The sequence below is a fragment of the Danio rerio genome, chromosome 11 (assembly GCF_049306965.1).
Source record: "Danio rerio strain Tuebingen ecotype United States chromosome 11, GRCz12tu, whole genome shotgun sequence".
Lineage (NCBI taxonomy): Eukaryota > Metazoa > Chordata > Actinopteri > Cypriniformes > Danionidae > Danio > Danio rerio.
The window spans coordinates 36106603-36133456 of record NC_133186.1 but is presented as its reverse complement, the minus strand read 5'-3'; the positions used below and the strand labels follow the sequence as shown (position 1 = coordinate 36133456).

Genomic DNA, 26854 nt, shown 5'->3' with positions numbered 1-26854 from the left:
TGATCGTGTACTCAGACTCTGAAGTGAAAAGTGTACATATAATGTCGGTGCGAGTCTGTGTAATCTCATGGTTTGATGAACAGAGCGTTTGAGGATTTGCTGCTCGCTGGCTTTGATCTCGGCTTAAGTCGTCTCCAGATGTTTAAAGACTAAAAGGGAAGATTTTTAAAAGTTCATTTAAATGACTTCTGAAGCTAAAGAGAATGTGGAGCCTTCACAACGTCTCACTGTCCTTTGGCGATGTACATAAAACTACCTACATTATACTATTTATTTATATATGTCGATTGGGAAGAAAACAAAAACAAAACGTTGACGTTGATCATGAAAACGGTGATTTAAAAATGAAAGAATATAAAACGTGAATTAGAGATGGCCAACACTGACTACATTTTTATTTTATTTTTTTTGTCAGAAACTAATAATTATTTTTGGAAGCTGATAACCAATATTTTAGGCATATATATATATATATATATATATATATATATATATATATAAATAAACAAATAGTGGACAACTGATTTTAGATTAAGGTAAACTAAATTAAATTTAGTAAATCTTTAAAGCCGTGGTCACGCTGCACTTTTCTCTCTATAGACTTCTATTCATACACACGCGAATGCAGCAGACCGGAAACGCAGCATGTGTGTCAAGCGTGGCAGTTTATGGTGTTGAAAAGTTCAAGCTTGGTGAACTCTGACCTGCGAAATCGCATCACATGGCTCTGTAAGACCAACTGAAGATCAAAACATGACCTCTCTGTACAGAAGTTTAAAATATAGACCAATCGCTCGCTTTTTTTTAAATGTCTAATCATCTTGTTTAATCATGCCACCAAACGACAGAATTGCACATGCTCAAACTCGAGTGTAACTAACTAAAAAAAAAAAAAAAAGAGGGGAAACATTCAGATTCATTTCTAAAATGTATTCAAAAAGTGCAATTTCTGGGGTGAACTTTCAGATGTGGCATTTATAATTTGTAAACTCCCCCTAATTAAGATCATTAGCATATAAAAGAGCACGCACCAATATCCTAATTTCTATGACACACACACACAAAAAATCCAAATCTGAAATTGAAGTCCTGTTAGTGCAAACATGTTCTGTTTATTATCATAGAACAAATTCCACGGTTACGATCACTATGGTTCTTTTCTACATGGATCTCACTAAGCCGACCAATCACAGAGCTTGTGTTACGCACCGTTGCAGCGTCTAGTTACATTTTTTGAGAGGTGCGCATCAGCGACGGCTATGCATCCACGCGTAGGCTGTGCCAAAGAATACGCGTAAGCTTGACGCAGAAGTAAAATCAGCCTTCACGCTCCATCCTAACATCACAACTTACAATACAACCTCGACGAGAAATCTCAACACGATTAAGTCTCGTAGCCAGAGATCTTGTCACATGCCTAACGATTGGATTTAGAGTCAGGGTTAGGTCCCACATCTCCTTTTTAAAATTGTACATTTTCGTATGACTGAACTCGAACGACGAACACTAAACTGACAAAATGTAAAATACTTACGTTTTCTTGTGAGATCAGGCTGGAGCATCAATATACTAAAAAAGGCAATTTCTGGTTTACGTGGGCTTTATTAGTCACTAGCTAAACCTGAAATGGTACTTGGAGAAGTTCTTGACTAAAGTGCTTTAATTAACTAAGTATTATTTCAGCATAATTGATCACCACTTGAAAATAAAAGTGTTTTTTTTTTAAATAGTTATACACACAACTTTGTTAGTTTTGACCAGTTTTATTTCCAAAGCAATAAACCAAAGTTCTTTTGAACCACAATACATTTTTTTCTTCCCCCAAACACAAAGAACTCTCCAGATCACAGAGTACGTTAAACCATGGAAAATAAGTCCAACTAAAAGTCCGAACTAACTCTTGTGCGGAAAAAAAAGGGAAAACAATTTCTGTAAACAGCACGGTAAACAAATCTTCATATTTACCAATAATATAAGTTGGTGCAAAATATCGACATCTTCCGCCGCTTGTTTTCTTTCGTGTCATACTCGACGTGAAACTCTTTTCACCAAGCATCCAACAGCGCGACCTCAGTTAATACTTCGTTTTTTTTAACGACGATAAACATACAAAGCGACATTCTGCCGACAACGTCAACACTTTAAAAGTGTCAGTGTCTCTGCACTCGATGCGTGTGTGTGGCTTTGCGACTAGTGAGTGTTTGGTGAAAAAAATCAGACCATGAGTTCACAAAAAGGGCGAACGCAAACCTTCGCCCTCCTCAACAACACGTAACGTACAAGGTCCTAAACACCACCATGTTAAAACTACTGCATTATGTGGGAGCTAGTGCAATCCAGACAGGTCTGGGATCAGTCGCAGCAGGCGGATCCTTTAAGGCCTTTTCTCCGATGCCACTCGTAGTAAACATTATGGCGAAGTCCATTTCTTCGGATTGAACGAGCTCCTCCATCGTGTCTCTGGAAGGGGCGACGGGCGAGTGAAAACGGAGGGGAAGAAGGGTCGCTTTTGCCTCCTCATGCGTTTGGTTTTTAAGCAGTCTGTGAGGACGGAGGTCAGGATTGTTTTAGGCGTTTTCGAGGCAGGCCGAATGGTGTGCACTGGGCTGAAGCCAGAGCGCGGAACGCCTCGGCTACTAAGTGAGGATGGGATTGAATCATGGCTTTCCAGCCTGCCGTTTCCATTATGTCTGCGGCGTGACTGTCAAAAAACAAGACTCAAGGTTACCATGTGTAAATGACATGACACTGGTCACACTGACGGGAAATAATCGGGGATTAAGCTTTATCTGCTGGATCTGTGGCAGGAGGTTTATCAAAATAAACATTCTCACACATTCTGCATAGTAATGTGCAAATCAACAGACAATTTACTGCCGTTTTATAACAAAGACTAATAAATGATTGACACTGAAGACTGACACAATGATGCTGAAAATGCAGCTTTACCATAAATAAATAAATACATATAATAATAAAAATAACAAATAAATATAAATTGTATATTTCTATTTCCCTGGAAGGCACCTAAAAACATAATAATATTCATATTCATAATAAACTAAATGCTTAAATTTGGTTGTGTAAAACAAAAATAATTGATACAATACATGTATGTATGTGTTCTTTCAAAGATAATAGTAAAAATAATAAGAAGAATATTACTAATATTTATTTTATTAATAATATATAATAATAATGCAATTTTGCTTGCATTTAAAAAATATATATTGTACAAATTTACTTTTTATAATCCTTAAGCTATGCCATAAACGCATGGATTATAATGAAATAAAGTACATGTTTTTTCCAAATATGATAATAATAATTATTATTTTATTAATAATATAAAATAATAATAAAATTGTTTGCATGAAAAAAAGGAACACAAACCTATGCACAAATTTATATTTTTTTTAAATCCTCAAGCTGTGCTATAGACGCATTGATTATAATATAATATAATATTATATAATAATAAAATAAAACACAACACATGAATGTTTTCTATCAAAGAAAATAATAATATTAATAATAATAAAATTTTGTTTGCATAAAATAGGAAGATGCACAAATATTTTTCAAATATTCTCAAGCCATAGGTGCATGGATTATAATAAAATACAATACATGTATGTCCTTTCAAAGATAATAATAATAATATTTACTTTATTAATAATTCAAATAATAATACAAGTTTGCTTGCATTAAAAAGGCAAATATGCAAAGATATATTTACAAAAACATTATCAAGCTGTGCCAGACGCATGGATTATAATATAATATAATATAATATAATATAATATAATATAATATAATATAATATAATTGAATATGTTATAATACAATACAGTTCCTTAAAAAAATAATAATACAAAATACCCTAATAATAATAATTATTATTTTATCAATAATATAATACTGATAAAAAAAATATTATAAAAAAAGCAACACCCACAAATATATATTTTTTAAATCCTTAAGCCATAGATGTATGGACTAAAATAAAATAAAATACAATATATTTGGGCTGCACGATATTAAAAAAAATGACACATTGCAATTTTTTATGCGATATATATTGCGATATGTATAAAATTTCACTAGATGAGTAAATCTTTTATAAGTGTTGTCTTCTATATTATAAACGTTTGTTAAGAGTCTATGATTTTAGATTGATTGGGAAGAATCTGTAGGGAAGTGCATCAATATAATAAACCATCTACAAGCACAGATACATTCAACAAAGAAAAATATGCCAAGGAAATGAACAATGTTAGACTGTTTTCTGTCGAGTCAAACTGTATTTAGGTAGACAGTCATTGAATAATCAAATGTAAAATAATACTGTATAGTCTTCGTTTTATAAACTTAAATGTGCTTTTTTAAACATTCTTACAGTGTGCCATAGACGCATGGGTTATAATATGATATAATATAATGTAATATAATATAATGTTTTCTTTTAAAGATAATAATAATAAAATTAATTATTATTATTATTTTATTAATAATATAAAATAATAATACAATTTTGCCTTCATAAAAAGGTAAATATGCAAAAATATATTTACAAAAAAATACTCAAGCTGTGTCAGACGCATAAATTATAATATAAAATATATAATAAAATATAATCTAATACATGTATGTTTTCTTTCAAAGATAATTATAGTAATAATAAAATGTATAATAATAACAATAACTATTTTATTAAAAAAATCTATTTATATATATATATATATATATATATATATATATATATATATATATATAAATTTGAAATCAGCTTTATTTTATTAATAATATAAAATAAAGTTTTGCATAAAAGTAAATTTGCACAAATATTTTTTTTTTAAAATCCTCAAACTGTGCCAGACACATGGATTATAATCTAATATAAAATAAAATTATATAATATAATGTAAAATACTATAATATAATATAAATTGATATATAATATATAATAATAAATATAATCGAATACATGTTTTTTCTTTCGAAGATAATACTAATACAATTAATAATAATAATATTATTATATTAATAATATAATTTAAAAAAAATGTTTGCATATCAAAAGGATCGTTAAACTAAAACTAAATAAATAAAGTATGCCCAAACTGTGCTATGACTCATGTAGCGTCGCAGGTCTTAGTCACAGAATTGCTGTGCAAACTAGAGTTCCTGTTAAACGCAGACATGATTTTTATTTGCAGAGGACTGTGGGAGATGGTAGTATGTTGGCACACGTACTTGCTATTCCAGTTCTTGCCATCTTTACAGCCGAGCTGTCGAAGAACGCTGCATCTGAGGAGAGAACAGAGCAAACGTTAGAAAGATATCCCAACATGCACTGCAGCTACACCCGTCACCATCAGAACATTCATCAACCAATCCTCTGTCCCACAAAAAAATCAAAACTAAGAGTGTTCAGTTTGGTTCTTCTGGTAAAAATGGCACATTTAGTCCTGGTTCAAGAAATCCTGCTTCTAGTTTAGGAGGTGTGTGTTTGTGTTCACATTACAGTCAAACTCCATTACAGTTCACAAACAGTTCTTTCGACCCTTCAACCTTAATATCAATATAACAGGATGATTTTTTATATAAATACAGTGGTCCCTCGTTAATCACGGCAGTTACGATCTTAAAAATAACCTGCAATAGGCGAAATCTGCAAAGTAGTCGGCTATATTCATCACAATTATTATAGATGTTTGAAGGCTGTAAAACCCCTCACTACACACTTTTCTCAGACAGGCATTAACATTTACAGGCATTAACACTCTCAAAGTTCAAACTTTTTGTAGAAAAAAGTGCAGTATTATAAAATGAAACCAAAGATCAAAACCTGTTGTCAGGCGCAAACATTCATCGCTGTCAGCAAAAGGTTCAAAAAGCTTTTAAGCTTTTGTGCGGATACCAATTTTTCGGCACCCTTTCGAAAGGGTACCTAACACGAGAAAGAGTACCAAAAGATGGAGTCGGTTTGTTCAGTTCTTCTCACGTGACTCGCAATGCTTGAGGCATTCTTTCAACTGGGTGCGTCTGGAAGCGCAAGCCGAGCACCTTCATTGGAAATAAGAAACTTGCGAACTCTAGAAAAGACGTGGTATGCAAACAGGCCCTAAACGGCCGCTTTCATTTGCGATCTCCAGCAGTTGATCTTCTTGCACAGACATGCTGAATTCACCTGATTTGATGACAAATGTGGATCTATTTCTTGGCTGTTTGCGGGTCCTTCCCTCTGCCTTTTCCCTTTACCAAAGACATCTGTTTCTAGCTCCTTTTGCTGATTGTGGGTTAAATTTGGGCGCTCGAGTGACCGAGATGTAATCGAGAGAATGTGGTCATTTTTCAAAATAAAAGTTCATTCAGACTCATTCAGATATTCAGAATAAATAAAATGCCAATACTTAATGATGTTTTGTGCGGCCCGGTACCAACTGATCCACAGACCGCTACCAGTCCGCGGCCTGATGGTTGGGCACCACTGTTTAGATCTTTTATTAATAGTAACCACACGGTGTATTGTTATGCTGCTGTCATTATACACAGATAATGTGTCTAAACACTTTCACTTTAGAAGTGACCAACTATTTACACCAATCCTCTGCATTTTGACTTTTTCTCTCTTTGCATTCACCCATGTTTCTTTGCTGCTCTAATGCAGGGATTCCCAAACTTTTTTATTCCGGGACCCACCTAGGCAAGTAATTCAATCTTAAGACCCACCATAATATTTTATTATGGAAAAATGGGTAAAAAATAAAAGTATCCATTCAAAGCAGTCAAAAATATATGGTGTGCGGCTTTTTGGATTTTGCGATTTGATATGCACAAAATGAGGCTCGAAGTGCTTTTGGTGGGATGCTGGCTGTAACTGTTTTTTGTTGAAAAAGATACTCTTCTTTTTTTCTGAGAGAATTTGATCAACCTTTGATCAAGCCCCTGGATTATGATCGAGCCCCGTCACATCACAGTAAATTCCACAGCTAGTGTATAGTCATGAGAAACTAAATAGCTTTTTGATCGACTACTACAAGCTGGGAATACGTCAGATAAATATGCCAATGCAATTAACATTATTGCTGAATAGATCTAATATTTACACATTTGCTTGAGGAAGGAATGATGGGGGTAGTTACATTACTATTACAATTTTCCATAACATCTATGCCCTTCCATAACATTAGCTGACGTTAAAACTAACAGATAGCATTATTGCTATTTATTGATTAGCATTCTGTCAACGTTGGGATGTAAAAAATATGGGACATCAAATAGCTTTAATTGATAGAATACATAGCAAACATTAGAAAATATTGACAATAAAATAAAAGGTTTAGCCTATTAAAATCAATGGCCTATCCAGAAATTAAATAAAGCTATAAAATCTATTTCACTTTTAATTGTATTTGAATATTGATAAAAGTTACTATAGATATTTAGTGAAGAGCAGCAAATGAATCTCCCATTGTGTTTTGTTTGATAACAGAGGTGTTAATGTAAGAATGCACAGATCTATAAAGAAGCATTCGACTACTTTATAACTGTTTGTGCTCATTTAAGAGATAATTAGTAGTGTTTAAAATAAAACACGCAGGACGGAGCGCAAAAAAAAAAAAAAAAAAGCACTTTTCCGACGGCCCCTTACTGAGAGCTCCGCTCTGCGCGAGCTCTACCGGCTAAACGCAGATTGCGAGAGCTCAAACGGAGCAGTGCTCTTAATGTCGAGCGAAAAAAAGAAAAAGACAGCTGTGAAACATAACCAGCTTTGTCTTTTGGTAGGAAACACACGTTAGATCTTTTTAGGGTAAGAGGCTTTTAAGTTATTGCCGTCAATCGTACTGGTTTTGATTCACCGCATTGTAAATATAGCTGCAGCTATGTGACATTGCGCGACCCACCTTTGTTCACTGTGCGACCCACTAGCTCTTGTTCTCTCCAAACTGGATTACTGCAACTCTCTACTAGTGGGGCTTTAGCTAACTCTATCAAGCCTCTTCAGCTGCTCCAGAATGCAGCAGCACGATTGGTCTTTAATGAACCTAAAAGAGCACATGTCAGTCCACTGCTCATCCGTTTGCACTGGCTGCCAGTTGCTGCTCGCATCAAATTCAAAGCTCTGATGTTTGCTTACAAAGCGATTTCTGGCTGCGCCCCTTCTTATCTGCTCTCACTTCTGCAGATCTATGTGCCCTCCAGAAACTTGCGTTCTGTGAATGAACGTCGCCTCGTGGTTCCATCCCAAAGAGGGAAGAAATCACTTTCCCAAACTCTCGCATTCAATCTGCCAAGTTGGTGGAATGAACTCCCTAACTGCATCAGAACGGCAGAGTCACTCGCTGTCTTCAAAAAACGACTAAAAACTCACTATTTAGTCTCCACTTCACTTCCTAATCTGCAATTGCCTCTCTGGATATACCACTAACTGTACTCAAAAAAAAAAAAAAAAAAAAACTTTACTAATACTTTCCTTCTTAGACTTTACAGACCTGAAACTTGCCTACAGCACTTATTCATTGTTGCTCTTATAGTTGTGTAAATTGCTTCCTTGTCCTCATTTGTAAGTCGATTTGGATAAAAGCGTCTGTTAAATGACTAAATGTAAAATGTAAATGTAGTGGGTCGCGACCCACAGTTTGAAAACCCCTGCTCTAATGGATATATACAGCATGTATAACATTGTGGTATTGCACATGGAGATGTTTGCAAATGAACTACACTAAACAATCTCTGTTGATTGACTATATCACAGCCCAGCCCCAGTGAACAAAAGATTGTTTTTTCAGTTTGTGAGCACGAGTGTGTACTTGCCGGTTGATGAAGTCTATGGCTTGTGCTTTGAGCTGCTCTGCGCTGTGCAGATCCGCCAGAATGAGGACATCAGCCACGTTCTCCACAGACAGACTATTACACAGTGCCTCCTCACACAATACCTTCAGTCTCTCCAGAGCGTACTGAAAACACACACAATACACTACAGGTCTACCACAGACAGCAGAAACAAGAAGAAAACCGCAGCTCTTCAGAGTCACTAACCTTGTCTGCGGCAGCTAACAGGTTGTCGGCCATTTTCTCCAGGTTGGGAGCTTTACCAGTGTAAATAAATACCATCATTTCCCGAAACACATCTGGCTCTACGTCACTGATGTCTACACGGTTCTGCGAAAGAGTGGAGAATATGGTTTGTGTATTGACAGAAATAACATCTGATTTAAAATTGTACAAAATATCCTAGTATTGATTGCAGCTTATCTGTCCATCCATCCATATCTATCCATCCATACATCAATCCATAACGCAGTAAACAGTAATAGTAAAGAATGGAGATTAACTGTATCTTATCACTCACTTTTTTACTCTCCTCCATTTTGTGTTCAAACATGGCATTGAATACTGGCGACCTCGCTGTGAAAGCAGACATGAATCATCAGTTTGGAGTGAATCATGTGTGTAAAGTGCAGCCAAATTCATCATGTGCCTCATTATCATTTGACTGAACGTTCTCCATTGTTGTCTGTGCAGCTTGTCTTTTTTAGAGAGGCAAAAATCTGTGGACCCCGAGCATCTGTCGGTGACTGAACTCACCTGCCAGGATGGATTTGTGCGCTTTGAACTCTTGTCCTCCAACAAACAGACTGCAGTCAGTGAACCTGGAGCCTTCCCACAGATTGCCCAGATCATCTGAAAGCTGGCACTCGGGGACTTTCAGCATGTTTGTGTTCGACTGGCCAGAGATGTTCACAGAGTCTTGAACCACGCTCACCTAAACAAACAAGTCAGCAAGGATGTTTCTGAGGCTAAACTTTCAGGGTACACTTTCCTTTTATTACAGCATTAGAAAATTAAGACGACCCTAAGATTTCCAGAGTTTCTGAAAAAAACGACACTACACAACTGAAAAGTATAAACGTATAATACAAAACTGTAGCCTACACATAAAAATAGAAAGTTGTCAAAAACAAGCATTAATTGCGATGAAAAAGAAGTGTCACATTTAAGTTGACAGTTAAAAGCCTTTAAATGGTACCTGTATTCAGAACAGAACAAGATAAAATCATAAAATATTAGTGATTGTTTAATTATAGTACAAAATCGTGCACTGTTACTGAATACAAATCTGACTGTAATAATGTCATAAACAGCACACGTCTATTTTTAAATGTCAGGTTCGAGTTGACAGTAAATGTTCTCATTTTTACCAGTATTCAAAATAATAACATGAAATTAATGAATGAATTTAAAAATAAATTTCTAAAATAAAAAGTAAACAAATCAGAAAATAAGGAAAAAAAAACAGGTCGAGTATGGATACTAGGCATATAAACATCTACCAAAAATTAATTCAATTATTATTACTACTACTACTGCAATACTACTACTATTATAACTACTACTACTATTATTACTACTACTGTTATTATACCCACTACAACTACTACTAATAAAAAAAGTATTACTAAGACTACTACTGCTGCTGCTGCTACTACTACTACTATTATAACAACTACAACTACTAATACTATTACTACGACTACTACTACTATTATTATAACCACTACAACTACTACTAATAATACTCTTACTACGACTACTACTACTATTATTATAACCACTACAACTACTACTAATAATACTCTTACTATGACTACTACTACTATTGCTGCTGCTACTACCACTACTACTATTATTATTATTATTATAACTACTACAACTTCTACTACTAATACTATTACTACGACTACTACTACTATTATTATAACCACTACAACTACTACTAATAATACTCTTACTAAGACTACTACTACTATTATTATAACCACTACAACTACTACTAATAATACTCTTACTATGACTACTACTATTGCTGCTGCTACTACCACTACTACTATTATTATTATTATTATAACTACTACAACTTCTACTACTAATACTATTACTACGACTACTACTACTATTCCTACTACTACTATTATTATAACCACTACAACTACTACTCATAATAATACTATTACTATGGCTACTACTGCTACTACCACTACTACTATTGCTATTATTATTATTATTATTATTATTATAACTACTACAACTAATACTATTACTGACTACTACTACCACCATAACTACTACAACTACTACTAATAATAATACTACTATTACTACAACTACTACTATTACTTCTACTACTACTATTATTATAACTACTACAACTACTGCTAGTTATTACTACTACTACTAATACTATTACTATTACAACTACTACTATTGTTGTTATTACAACTACTACTGTTACTACTACTGCTGTTGCTATTATTATAACCACTACAACTACTACTATTATAATTACTACTACTACTACAACTACTACTACTACTAATAATAATAATAATATTACTGCTAATACTACTGCTACTATTACTACTACAACTAATAATAATACTAAAAGTGGTGGATTTTAAAACAATAGCACACTAATGTAGCCATCGCCCAAGTTTACATGAAACAATCCATTACCTCACAGAACAGAGTGAGCTTGTCATCAGGAAGAAGTCCGTTTGCTTCATCCAGCAAGAAGTCTCTCCTAATGAACTTCTTGAAGCCCCAATCCTTTCCCTGGACGAAGCGGTAGGCTCTTTGGCTTTCTGAGAATTGATGCACGAATAAGATTAAAACGGCTTTTTCCATATAACCAAATTCAATTCTCTGAATGTCCAGGAAAGTCTTACCCATGGCTTTAGTTTCTTCTCTTTTGGCGTTCAGTAAAGAAAACTTGAACTTTGCTCTTACTTCGCTTTTTGGGCAGCTGACAAGCAGTAAATACAGTGAGAGGTAATCTTTACTCTCGTCATCCAGACCCTTTGGGTTCACTCGCAAACACCTGCAGACAAAAAAAAAAGCTATAGTATGTAAAACAACATTTCATTTCTAAAATAACTCAAATATAACTGACTAAAATATGAAATAAAAGATTTGTGTGAAAAATCATAAAAACAACTACACTACTAAAAACACTACTGACATAAATATATACAGACACTTAAAAAGAATAAGAAAACATCTATCAGAAAAGAAAATCATAAAGCTAGATCATATTTATATCCATCAATCTATTCATCTGTTAATCCATCTACCTATTCATCTATCTCTCTATCCATATTTCTCTCAATCTGTCCATCTATTAATCTGTACATCCATCTATCTGTCTGTCTATCTGTTAATCAATATATCTATCAATCTATCTATCCATCCATCCATCCATCCATCTGTCTATCTGTCTCTGTCCATCCGTCCAACTATGTATCCATCTGTCTGTCTATCTATCTGTCCATCCATCTGTCTATTAATCCGTTCATCCGTCTATCCATCTGTCCATCCATCTATCTGCTCAACATAAAAAATTTGAATTTTTATCCATTTCTCAGTGAATATAGGTCATGTATTTTGGTGTATTTGAAAAAAAAAACAGATTTATTAAACAGGTCTATTTTTAAAATATTATTTTATCTTTAGAAATAGAAAGATAATGCATTCAAATTCATGCAAAATATTGGAAAAAATAATTTTTTTGTTTCTCTTGAAATTTACTCTTTACATCTTTTATTTAATATATTTTTCCCCCAGCATATAAACTTAGGTGTACTCATTTTGGACTGCTATCATATGTTATTTTGTAAGATTAGCTCCAAATTTGCCTTCAGTACTGATTAATCTAATGACCTTAAAGGCTTACCTAGGTTAACTAGGCAGGTTAGGGTAATTAGGCAAGTTATTGTATAACAATGGTTTGTTCTGTAAACTTTCGAAAAAATATATATAGCTCAAAGTGGCTAATAATATTGACCTTAAAATGTTTTTTAAATAATTGAAAACTGGTTTTATTCTAGCTGAAATAAAACTAATAAGACTTTCTCCAGAAGAAAAAATATTATAAGACATACTGTGAACATTTCCTTACTATGTTAAACATAATTTGGGAAATATTTAGAAATAAAAAAATAATAATAATTAATTAATTAAAGGGCGGGAGGGGGTAATAATTCTGACTTTAACTGTATAACATTGTAAAGTTTCCTGTAGAAAGCATTAATGTCAATGAGATATTTGTATATCTTGAGCACTGTATCTATCATTTTTTAAGGACTGCACAAGACACTGCGGCAAGACTGTGAGCAAAAATATTAGATATTGTCTGAACTTTATTGGACACTAGGATTCATCATAAAATCAATGAATCAGTTGTCAGTGTAAAACATCTTTTGCCATCTCCAAAATGCGTCCCAGAAGATTTCAGAGTGAACCCAACCTAAATCAACATGGGCCGCTGTGGATCCACAGACAATGATATTTGGAAAGGTCAAGCCTGTATTTGAGCGTGTCTGCGAGTGTGTTTGGTAGGGCAGGATTGACAGCATTAGAGAGAGGACTTAAGAGGCCACTTGACAACACTCTGAACGCAGCGAAACACACCATTTCATCTTGTCGTTGGGGCCTGAAGAGAAGGTTGAGCTCCTCACGACTTCTCCCATCTCCTCCCGACAGAAGCTGAAGTTGTTAATCGTCCACATATAAGAAAATTTTACAACTTTCACCTGCAGATTAAAAGAATAACAACAGAAAAAAAAGATATTCATGAGTCACGCTCTCAGATAAGAAATATCCATTTTCTACTCGCTCAGGCTCTTAACACTAGTCTGTTTTGCTTTTTGAGAAACAACAAGTGTTTACCAAAGTGCTATAAAAGCATACACAATCAAAAACAAAAAGACATATACAACAAACATACAGCAACAAACAAAGAATATCATATGCTGTTAAAAGCCAAAGAGTAGAATCAGATTTAACTCTTGTGTGCATTTGGAGATGTTTCCATCCATTCTGAGGTAATTCATAATTTGACAGCAACTGTCTCTGTGTTTCAGCAAATGGAATGATTTTAATGATAATTTTATTTTAACACAAATTTAGCAAAAATGCTTTGAAATTTTTTTAAAAGTCATTGCACTGGGCAAATTTACTACCCTTTCATTAGGTTTGTGGCTGTTTTTGCCCCACTGACTTCCATTATAATGAGATGGTTTCGTTACAAAGCCATGACAGCATATAATCATGCATTCTTGATTCTTGCTGGTTTTCCCTGTTGGGGGGAGAGGGGGGGTACAATTGATCATTTTTGCTGTTGAACATCATAATCAAAACAGCTTGGTTTCTGGCTTTTTTATTGAGATATATGGATAACATATCAAGGTAAGTGTGCAAAGTCTCACACTCTTACACACACACACGACTATCTATGTAAATCTAAATAAGCAGCTCAGCTCTCACAACATTTTAAGTGTACTTATGCACACTATAATTTGCTGTTACACTCTGTAGAACTCCATATAACAGACGTTTTTGCAGAGGCCTATCTAAAGGTTCAAAGTTGCCAACCCATGATCAACAGGAAAAATTAGTTAACCTCTTACCAACAGGAAAAACCTTCAACAATTAAGAATGCATGATTATTTGGTGTCAAAGCTTTGCAATCAAAAATATTTTGTTATGTTGAAAATTATTTTATTTTCAAGAGACAGGCCTATTTAATTTGTTTTTTTTTTTTAAAGTAGGTTCAGTTTAAATAAAAGAAGTTGAAACAAAACAAATACATTGAAAACTGTTTACTTGGTATTTTTTTAAATAAATCTTTTATTGCATTTCAATTTTATTTTCACTTTTTATTCCAAATATCGTGATACATTTCATGATACACACTGTATCGTGAGCTGAGTGTTTTGTTACACCCCTAGTGGATGGAGATGTTTTATGACACACATTGGCAATATTGAAAGGCTGATTTCACTTTAAAACACTATTGAAATGCAAGTACACGTAGCGCCAGTCTCTTGTTCTCTTACCTGTGTGTAACACCAGCTCTCCGCCACAGGTCCGGATGTCATTTCCCCCGGTGGAGGGGGGGTGGGAACCCGTGACATGGCCTGCTTTCACCCTTCCACGTCCCTGATTTAGCTTACTGCTCGGCCTACACACAGAATCAAGTCAAAACTGTACAACTGCAGTCAAAACAAGTCACTCAGTTAATATGATTTCCCAATTCAAGAACTGCTTACAATCATAAGGCAGTGTGCTCAAATGTCTATAAATAATCACAAGCGAGGTTGACTATTAGGTCAAAGTTTATATTTAGTGGTTGCTAAAGGCAAGTGTTTAATTATACCAATGCAAATTACAACGAAGAAAGGAACAAATAGGAATGGTGTTTCAGCATAATATATGGATGTTTTAGGGATGTCTAATCTTCTACCATAATTTTTAACTGGCAATATTGTTTTTTTAAAACATTTTAACAAGCAAGATTTTAATATTAAGTGACTTTAGACACCATGTTGCTAAAAAAAAGTTATAAATAAAGCAGGAGCAAAGAACAGAGTCAGAAAAACACTGTTTACTATAGTTATTGGATTTTTTTTACTCCAAAACTACTAAGATATTCCCTTAAATTATGTAAATCTACTAAATTTGTGGCTATTTTATTATTCATTAGGATGAAATCATAAACCCAATCACAAAGTCAAAAAATCTTTCAAAATAAGCAATAGAAAATAATTTGACTTGATCCAAGTTCACAATACAGTTTAATGTTTGGGGTTGGTAAGATTCTTTTTTTTTTAAGAATATTCAATTTTTGTCCAAAAAATTGAATAAATATATGCACTCAAAGGCCACTTTATTAGGTACACCTGTCCAACTGCTTGTTAACGCAAATTTCTAATCAGCTAATCACATGGCAGCAATGCATTTAGGCATGTAGACATGGGCTGTGTCCGAAACCGCATACTTCCATACTATATAGTACGCTAAAAACAGTATGCGAGCTGAGTAGTACGTCCGAATTCAGAGAATTTAAAAATCAGTATGCGAGAAGTACCCGGATGACTTACTACTTCCGGCGAGATTCTGGAGTGTGCATCCCCAACATGCTGCACTATCCCATGATGCTCCGCGAGAGAATTCATGAATGGGAGTAAAGCGACGCAATTGACGCAGGTAGGTCACGTGACCATGACAAAATGGCGGATGTAGAAGGTCTGAACTCCGTTCATACTTTTCACATTCATACTGTATAGAACGTACTTTTCTAATGGCTGAGTAGTACATTTAAATTCAAATGCAGTACCTACTGAGTAATAGGCAGTTTCAGACGCAGCCATGGTCAAGGCAATTTGCCGCAGTTCAAACTGAGCATCAAAACGGGGAAGAAAGGATATTTAAGTGAATTTGAACGTGACATGGTTGTTGGTTCCAGATGAGCTGGTCTGAGTATTTTAGAAACTGCTGATCTACTGGGATTTTCACACACAACCATCTCTAGAATGATCCGAAAAAGAAAAAATATGCAGTGAGCGGGGAATATTGGGGGGTGTTTTTTTCTTGGCACACTTTGGGCTCATTAGTACCAATTGAGCATTGTGTCAACGCCACAGCCTAGTATTGATGTATTGTTGCCGACCAGGTCCATCCCTTTATAACCAGTGTACCCATCTTCTGATGGCTACTTCTACCATGTCATAAAGTGTGAATCTTCTCAGACTGGTTTCTTGAACATGACAATGGGTTCACTGTACTTAAATGGCCTCCACAGTCATCAGATTTCAATCCAATAGAGTTGTGGTGCAATGGTAGATTTGCATTATTGATGTGCAGCCGACAAATCTGCATAAACTGTGTGATGCTATCATGTCAATATGGACAAAAATATCTGAGGAATATTTTCAGTACCTTGTTGAATCTATCCCACAAAGGATTAAGGCAGTTCTGAAGGCAAAAGAAGGTCCAACCCTGTACTAGTAAGGTGTACCTAATATAGTGGCCGGTGAGTGGATATTTTTACAGATGTCTTTCAATATATAGTACAGCTTTTTCTAGTGGTGACTAAGCTGAATTTTCAGCAGTCTTCAATGTCATATGATCCGTCAGAAATCCTAAATTTCTGTCAAAAAAAAAAAGTTATATTATTACCAATGCAGCAAAAAGTTGTGCTGCTTAATACTTAGAACCCACAAAAATTTTTAGGACTCTTTTATTTTTGCCTTTGCTGCCACTTTGATTACTTTGATGTATCCTCAATATATATTAATTTCTTTCAAAAGACTAATATTTACCCTACTTATCCGCTGCTATTTGCAAAATATAGGCTAGTATGGTTATGTCAAAAATAAAGTTCCAACGGTGGCAGAAATATAACTGTATATAACTGTATTTAAAGGGGGAAGAGCAAAACTAAAAGTCATTGAAAATGTATAAGATCAAAAAATACCTTGTTTTCAGAGATCAGCAAGTTGTGTTTCCATGTCATCCCTGTGCTCAAGCTCAGAGACACAGCCGTCAGTGACTGGAAACAATGACTAACAGTACATACTGAGCTCAGCCTCTAAACAAGCCATCCTAGAAACACAGACACAGAACTTACCACACACACACGCACGCACGCATTTCATCAACACCAGCAAAACCTACAGCACTTAAATGGGCAATTTGAACAGCTTGTTAAAAAAATAAAAAGAGAGAGAGAGAGAGAGAGAGAGAGAGAGCTTCTCAGACTTATTGGGTTGTCTATGAATGCCTGTAGAGTATGCTTACACTAAACACAGCTAATTTGTAGAACATCGTGTCAAAGAATTGAATGCTAATTTGAAAGTATAACTATATTTACTATATATATCTATAAATATATTAACTGTATTTGAAAGTTTAACTATAGCTGCACGTAGTCTGTCTGTCTGTCTCTCTATATATTCTACAGTGTATACTTTCAATTAAACCTTAATAATAAAGTGTTCAGTTTTGTTATTGAGAGGAAAGCACAGCTGTATCGCTGCAAACTCATTTTACTTCTAATTAAACAGCAAAAAGGTATTTTGTTGCAATTATATCAGGGCACTAAATCACATATGTAAACATGAACACAAGCGCAAACTATAATTGGCTGGCTGAAGTTCACTTAAGCACCGCTAATAACAAGTGTTTCTGAAATGTCCATACAGCCCATTAAATATGATCTATATACATTACCTGACAAAAGGCTGGTCGCCTATCCAAGTTTTAGGAACAACAAATGATAACTTGACTTCTAGTTGATCATTTGGTATCAAAAGTGATTTATAAAAAAAGGCAAAGGCCTTTAGATTACGCTCATTTTACCAAAATAAAATATGATGAGGCCTTGATTTTTAATTATTTAATTAGGACAGTAAGGTCTGACTTTGCTTAGACAAAAGTTTTGTCACTGAACAGAAACAATGTACAGTATAGAATATAAAGTCATGGTGCAGTGGAATAAGAATGAATATTGTGTATGACTCCCATGAGCTTTGAGGACTGCATCCATACATCTCTGCAGTGACTCAAATAACGTATTATTAAAGTCATCTGGAATGGCAAAGAAAGCGTTCTTGCAGGACTCCCAGAGTTCATCAAGATCCTTTGGATTCATCTTCAATAACCTCACATGCTCAATAATGTTCATGTCTGGTGACAGTGCAGGTCAATCCTGGAGCCCCTTGAGCTTCTTTGCTTTCAGGAACTTTGTTGTGGAGGCTGAAGTATGAGAAGGAGCGCTATTCTCCTGAGGAATTTGCCCTCTCCTCTGTTTTGCAATGTAATGGGTAGCACACATGTCTTGATACCTCATGTTGTTGATGTTGCCATCCATTCTGCAGATTTCTCACACACACCCATACTGAATGTAACCCCAAACCATAATTTTTCCTTCACCAAATATGACTGATTTCAGTGAGAATCTTGGGTCCATGCAAGTTCCAGTAGGTCTTCTGTTGTATTTGTGACGATCGGGATGCAGTTCAACAGATGATTCATTTAAAAAATCTACCTTCTGCCACTTTTCCAAATGATCAAGTAGAAGTCAAGTTATTATTTGTTGCTCTTACAACTGAGATCCACGACAAGACTTCTGTCAGGTAGTGTATAAAAAAAAAAACATATATACCACACACATTTTGTCTTTGAAAAAAAAATGAAAAATCATTTGTACAAAACAATGTTTGTTGCATAAAGCCTCCAACAGTTTAATTTTGTCCATTAGTTTGCAAAAATCATACATAAAAACAGAAATGTAAGCAACAATAAATCCTAAGAATAGCAAAATCTTTAGTTCATAATTGTGTTAAAGGTCCCGTGAAGTGCTTTAAAATATGCATTTATATTCGATGTTTGACGTAATCTCAACAGAAACACGAAGAGAGGGTGGGACATAATTCAACTCCTCTCCCTTTAAAAAGTGTCTTGAAGGGGCGGGGCATGTCAGATACTAGACAGCATTTGATTGGTTATGATTTGAGCAACTGAAGTATGTGACGTGAATAAAACCGCTGATTCACTAAGGCGAAGGTGACAAACTACAAGCTTGTCATGTTTATAACAGTTAATTCTTCTGAGCGTGAATTGTGTCACTGTTTTGAATAGGGGTGTGAACCAACACTGGTCTCACAGTTCGGTTTGGTTACGATTATGTCATCGATTCGGTTCAATTCGATATCTTGGTGCATCGATGATCCTTTACATAAACAATTTGATATTTCACTTAGCAACAATAATTCCTGTATTAAAATTTTAGTTTTATAAATATATTTATACATTATTTGTAATACAATTTTGCCCTTTAATAGAAGCTGTCAGATAAATGTACTGTACCTTTAATTTTACCTACTCAAAGAAAACACTCTTTTTGAATGTATATAACAAAACTAAAAATACATGCAGATATAGCGAATAAACAAATGTAAATATTATCCTTCTTGCTTTTTGAGCGAGTTGTTAAACTCCTATGATTGATCACTAGCTCAACAGAAAATACTGCGATTGGCTTTAACGGTCAGCTCTGGCACTGTTTAGCAAACACAGACACGACAACTGATGTTAAACGGCCATGACGATTAGCTGATCCATTATAGATGGCGACGCGGTGGAGAAAACTCACTCTGCAGACACGCTCGTGTTTAGATCCACAAGTAACGGTATTGTTCTAACAGCCAAGAAAGGAGATAAAACGTAACCTCACGAACACGCCAGCATGTCAATGGGGCAACAGAGAGACAGAGTTTAGCTTACATTAAATCGTAGCTCGGTTCTGATGTACTTCCCTGTCAGTGAAAGACTATCCAGCAAACTAACAAGCAGTGAATTGTGCACAGCTATCTGCTTTTTAGGTAGTTGGAGTGTTTTAAATACTCACAGTCTCCTCCCTCGCCATAGTAAGCTACCGCAATATAACTAATCTGTGATAAATAACGTCAGTACATAATAACCGATTGATGATTACTACAGAACCAATACTGAATTGTTTGCGTCCACATCGCGCTGCATCGAAAAAAAAAATTAATTTGACACCCCTAGTTTTGAACCACACTTGCTAATATATATCCTTAAAGACGTACATACTGATACTAACATCTAAAAAACTATTTTAATTTTATGGGACCTTTAAAACATACAAATTCTTCCATAACTGTTACTTATTAATTACTCAAGTAATCTATTTGTTGTTGCAAAAGCTTTAACAGATATCAATCAATAAAATATATATAAAGCTAACTGACTACTTGCGATTTCTTGCTATTTTTTGAAACCATACATTATAAAGTTGTGCAAATTTCAACTGACCATCATTACAAAACAAAATACCTTCAGAAAGACAAGGTCAGAGAGCTATTTTTTCACTACTACATATTATAGTATCGTGAGGCTATAAACACCATGTCTTTGCCTTGTAATTGTATAGCTCATAAGTAGGGCCAGACGGAATCTTTGGACGTTTTTTGCTATTTCTGCTGAGAATTTTGCTAAAAATCTGCAGATTTCTGCAGAGTTATTCAGAGAGAATCGTAACTAAAAACGTAATATGTAAAAAAAAAATACCTTTTTAACTTATTTAATTTTTACAATGCTTATCCAATTAGCAAATTCACTTTATTTGGTAAACGAAGCAAGTCTCATATATCTACTTAAAGACAGAAAATATTACTGTACAAACTGCATAAATTAGATGAACATCGTCATATTAGTCAATAAGATTACTGTAATTAATTTAAAAACTAAAAAATATAGATTTACACACATTTACTCAAGTAAATAAACAGAATTAATGATTTAAAAATCTGCGGGATTCTGCGTGCGCAGATTCCGTTTGGGCCTACTGATAAGTAGGGCCAGACAAAATCTGCGGACATTTTTTTGCTTATTTTGCAGAAAATTTTGTAAAAATAAAAATTAAAAAATTGTACAGTAACTAAAAAATTAAAAAATGAAATAAAAAGTAATAACTTTTAAACTTTTATGTAATGTTTACAATGCAAATCCAATTAGATCCACATATTTGGTAAATATAAAAAACAAAGAAAGTCTCTCATATAATAATATATCTACAAAAATAAAGAAAATGTTACTTTACAAACTGTATTGTAAATAAATCATATGAACATTTTCATATTATTCAATATTATTATTGAATTTAAACTGAACAAATGTAAATGCACACACATTTACACAAGTAACTACATACACTCAATGATGTGCAAAAAAATCTGCGGATTTCTGTACGCACAGTTCTGTGTGGGCCTACTGATAAGTTATTTACTGTATTAATCAACAATATGAGCTTCAAATCAAGTCTTCATTAAACTCATCTAAACTCTCCAGCTGACCGTATGAAAACGCAAACACACACTGACCTCAGTAAGAATGCTGAATCTCACTTGGGGGAGTTTTGCGAGCCTTCCAGAGAGGAGAGCTTGGCAGATGAGGGTGCTTCTGTGGGATGCCACTCTCAGCAGACTCGATGAACCCTGGCAGGGAGAACTGCATTTTAAAACCACATCTACACTGGCACAGCGTCAAGTTCTGTCCCAACTGCTCTGCAACCAGTGTTTCTCTTAGATTACTGACATCAAAATGCTGATAGGGACATCAAAGATTTGAGGGAGGTGAACAAGATGATCTAGAACTAAACAAGAAAAATAAACAAGAGGTGTTTGGGAACGTTCTGTCATCTGAAAGGTAAAACGACGCAGAAACAAACACAAGCCAACTGTGAAACATTTGAAGAGAACACACACACACACACACACACACAGACACACACAGACACACACAGACACACACAGACACACACAGACACACACAGACACACACACACACACACAATGAAGTTGAGGAAGGAGCTTTTTCAAAAGTCCTTTTTTCATTAATTTTCCTTCGGCTTAGTCCCTTATTTATTAGGGGTCATCACTGCGGAATGAACCGCCATCTATTTCAGTATTTGTTTTAAGCAGCGGTACTGGACGTAGTACACCAGTACTGGAAAACACTCATACACACTTACATTCACTCACATTTGCTGCTGTAGCTTATTCAATTCACTTATAGCACATGTCTTTCGACCGGAGCACTCGAAGAAAACCCACACGAACACAGGGTGAACATGCTAACTCCACACAGAAATGTCATCTTGCCCAGTCGGGACTCGAATCAGCAACCTGCTAGCTGTATGGAGACCGTGCTAACCACTGAGCTACCATGCCACTCCAAAAGTCCTTTATAGACCATTTCAAAGTGACGATGTCATTGGCCCATGAAGTTTGTTGTCGAACTATTTCACAACCATAACAAGACGCAATTTAATCATATCTTAACATAATAACAGCTATCATAACATTATTTATCAATATGTGGACCTTTTTTGATTCTCAGAAGCTATGGAAATTAAAAATGTCAAACAGCAAATAGAATAGGACCACTGTTATTGTTTACATCCCTCAATATGAAAAACTGGTTAACTGGTTAAGTACATTAGGGTATATGCAGAAGCATGCAGAATGACTTTTAATTTGTCAGTAACATGGGTCAAACGATTCCAGTGAACTGTTCGCCATTACCAAATTGCCGCGTTTAAGGTCTGTTTTCTTTTTTTTAAAAATTAACAATTTTCACTGCCTAAATGATGCTATAAAGTGAGTCTCAGAATGTGCAAGAAGTGCTGCATTAAATTACATTTTCCCGCGCTATGTCTATAAAGTATTTAAATGTATTTTACTCCAGTATTTCCAGTTGTGTTTCTGCGCTAGTCTGCTGATCCTGACGGACGAGAGTAAACAGCTTTTTTTCTCGGTTTACGCTTAAACAACTAAATAAATGCTGAAGTCTTTTTTAACGGATCAACTTTTAATCAGATTGCAACATCGATGCTGTAAAAGGAACTGTATAAAATTGAAAAAGTCACATTAAACATTCACCGGAAGTATATCGGTATGGAAAGAAACACTAGCTCTGCAAATGCACTATTTATAGGCAATGGCAACAGCTAAAAAGCGATCAAAATTTGAAGTGATTTAAAACATTTCATTAAAGTCATTAAAGTTGTCCTAAACCTATTGAACAACACCCATTCTTGTCGTGACTGGTAGATTTTAAAGAAACGTTTTGATCCACTTCAAATGTGGACTACTGTAGTGAAATTTAAAGGCATGGTTTATACTCAATTCTGAAATTTTTCTTTAACATAAGATGTTGCTAAGCATGGGACGATAACCGTTTTCAAGGTATACTGCAGTTTGAAAAAGTCAAGATTATAAAACAGTCAAACAATTTTGTGCAATACTGTTCCTAATGTATGTGTAAGATTTTTTATTTACATTTTTTTAGGGCAACAGATATCCACATCAAATTGTAAAGAAATCGGTGCTTTTTAAACTAATGAAGACTGCAGAAGTCATTGATTTATTTTAATTAATTAGCCTGATTTGTTTACTGTTCCAGAACATTTTAAATGTTTCTTAAAATAAAATATATTGTTTCCAAAGGGGACAAAAAGTTTTTGTTTTTACCCAGACATTATATTATAGAATATATTTTAGAGCAGTTATCACAATACTGTGAAATCGTGATATTTTTATCCAAGGTTATCCTACCGCCAGAATCTTATACCGACCCATGACTAGATGTAGCTGACTGTTGTTCCCCATCATTTAACCACGAGTGATTTTTTATTTATTTATTTTTTTGTAGCTGAAACTGTGGTGAACTTTAAGCTCAAGTAAAGGATCGCCTGCACTTTTAAAGTAAAAAAAAAAACTAAGACAAAAAAATAATAATATCTGTGCCTCATGATGGTACACTGGGGTTAACTAATACAAACCTGAACATGTTTACAATGTCATTAGCTTTAATCCATAGCCTCTCCGATCAGTCCTGATCGTTCACAACAGTCTGAAGCACAAGCTTCCTGTCGCATTGACACATGTGGGTGCAAACAGACAAACAAATGATTGTTTACAACTTTTAAACACAGGCTGAAGCATCCAGGATATCCATAAGTATCAACATGATAAACAATACAACAATACCTCCCCATAGTAAACAAACAGCATCCGCTTGCATTGGAGTTTGTGTCAGCGTAATTGTCATATGACAGCAATCAGTTACTTGGGTATGACTGGCATTAGTACAGTAGTAGATTTTATGATGCATTGCAAAGTTAGCTTACTCAGTCAGATGTAAAAGCGCTAACAGCTCCCATAAAGCAAGGCAGATATAACTATAATATACATATAATTATATACGGGGCGTCACGGTGGCTCAGTGGTAAGCACTGTCGCTTCACAGCAAAAAGGTCACTGGTTGGCGTTTTGGTGTGGAGTTTGCATGTTCTCCCAGAGTTCGTGTGGGTTTTCTCTAGTTTGCCCCACTTTTTTAAAACAGACTGAAGGATCCAGGATAACCTCAAGTATCAACGTGATTAACAATACAACAAACCCTCCCCTTAGTAAACAAATAGCATCCAATTGCATGAGTTTGTATTAGTTTATGCGTCATGTGACAAGCATCTGAATGCATTCGGGACTTTGTCAAGGCTAAGGATTACAGGTAATAATGTCATAAATGTCATAATAATGTTCAGCATCTTGCAAGAGATTGATTTGCTTCCTAAAGCAAACTTCCTACAGACAATATAAAAATAACACACGTAGCTCACATGTCTGTAGACCATATTGAGGAATGTAAACAATAACAGTGGTCCTAATGTATTTCCTGTTTTAAATTTTTAATTTCCATAACTTCAGAGAATCCAAAAAGGTCCAGATATTGACAAAAAACGTTATGATAGGTGTTTTAACCTCTTGTTACAGTTGAAAATAGTGAAATAGTTTGATAGCAAGTAGGAAATGTTCAAGGGTCAATGAAATGAACAGTTAAGTTATCAGTTTTGTGTTGCCTGTAACTTATATGTTTAATTTGACTCTCAAAGTACTGGTAGTCATTAACTGTTTTATAGGAAACACAAAGGACACCGGATTCAGCTAAAAATCTTCAATGTTGTAACTTACGTTTACGTTACATAAGAAAAAAAAAAACACCTACATGTCGAATGACATGGAGACAAGTAAATATACAGCATAATTCGTTTTTTGAGCCAACTACCCCTACGCGTGAGCTGTTGCGAACCGCTATAAAACAATTCGATAATAAGTTCGATAGTAAGCGAAGAAACCAAGCACTAGTTATGCGAACCGGATTCACTGAAAAGATCCGACTCAGAAGAAATGATTCGTTCGCGAATCAGACATCGCTGTAATGCGCTACGAAATCATTCTCATCCGCCCCAAGTTTTTGTTATATATCGATAACCGTGTTTCTTACCGCGTTCGAACAACTTTATAGACACATGTGAACGCCGAACACTTGTCGCCATTCCGTTAAACTCGCTCGTTGTGCGAGTGATGCGGAAAACGAAGAGAAAAAGAGTCGAGGAAACCAAGTTAGCCCAGCAAGGCTCGTCTCGTCTGGCCTACATTTCACGCTCGGCCCAAACAAGAGACAGAACCATAACAAAGCCGAGCCAACAATGTTGCTTAACGGCCGAAATAACGAAAGGTCCTTCTACTAAAGCTCGCACGGATCTGATTTGTTTGTCCCTGAGCAACACAATAAAGTGCAGATCGAGTAAGCATCTGTCTTTGTGTCAGTGCGCAGAGCGGTGTTCAAAATGCAAGAAAAAAAATAATTTTACAAACCTCTCAGACACTCCGCATCACAGACATAGAAACACGGTACGATATGTGACCTGAGTGAGTCGCAGAAAGAATTTTGTGCGAAACGAGTGAACTTTTGAGCCTTTCTCTACAGATAAGGGGTGTTTTTCTCTCTCGGTCTCTCATAGCGCTGCCTGCGCTTCAGCTCTAGGCAGGCGCACTGCGCATGCGCACAGAACTTCCTCTCCAACCATCTGTTCTAATAACGTGCAGTTAGTTTGCCGCGTACACCAAATTCTTATTCGATTTTCCACTACTGATGTTCTAATTATCATGGTTATGTTTTTAATTAGGCTTGCTGTCACTACTTACATAAGACTGACATTAGTAAAGCAGTACATGTTATGATGCACTGCAAAGTTAGCTTACACGGTTGCTAGAAAAAAAGTGCTAGCAGTTCCCATGAAGCGAGCGACAGATATGATTATCCATATAATTATATACATGAAAATATAGATAACAGAACATTTTTTTTATAAAAACCACATGCATTCATTTTCTTTTTGGCTTAGTCCCTTTATTAATCTGGTCTTGCCGCAGCGGAATGAACCACCAACTTATCCAGCATATTTTATGCAGTGGATGCCCTTCCAGCTGCAACCCATCTCTGGGAAACACCCATACATTCTCATTCACACATACACTACGTATAATTTAACTTACCCAATTCACCCTGTACAGCAAGTCTTTGGACTGTGGGGGAAACCAGAGAACCCAGAGGAAACCCATGCAAATGCAGGGAGAACATG

General features: G+C 35.1%; 1 protein-coding gene across 2 annotated transcripts; it reads right to left on the bottom strand.

Annotated features, from left to right (window-relative positions):
- Window positions 1-1743: 1743 nt before the first annotated feature.
- On the bottom strand, window positions 1744-26269 carry spoplb (speckle type BTB/POZ protein like b). Of its 2 annotated transcripts, none has more exons than XM_073915970.1 (13): window positions 24212-26269; window positions 21750-21863; window positions 17321-17448; window positions 14901-15025; window positions 13474-13595; window positions 11733-11884; window positions 11521-11648; window positions 9595-9772; window positions 9359-9414; window positions 9046-9168; window positions 8821-8963; window positions 5257-5310; window positions 1744-2701 (listed from the first exon to the last, which is right to left on the bottom strand). In XM_073915970.1, exons 4-13 carry the CDS (start codon window positions 14976-14978, stop codon window positions 2557-2559), a joined length of 1179 nt encoding a protein of 392 aa, XP_073772071.1. In that variant the 5' UTR covers window positions 14979-15025; window positions 17321-17448; window positions 21750-21863; window positions 24212-26269; the 3' UTR covers window positions 1744-2556.
- Window positions 26270-26854: the final 585 nt, after the last annotated feature.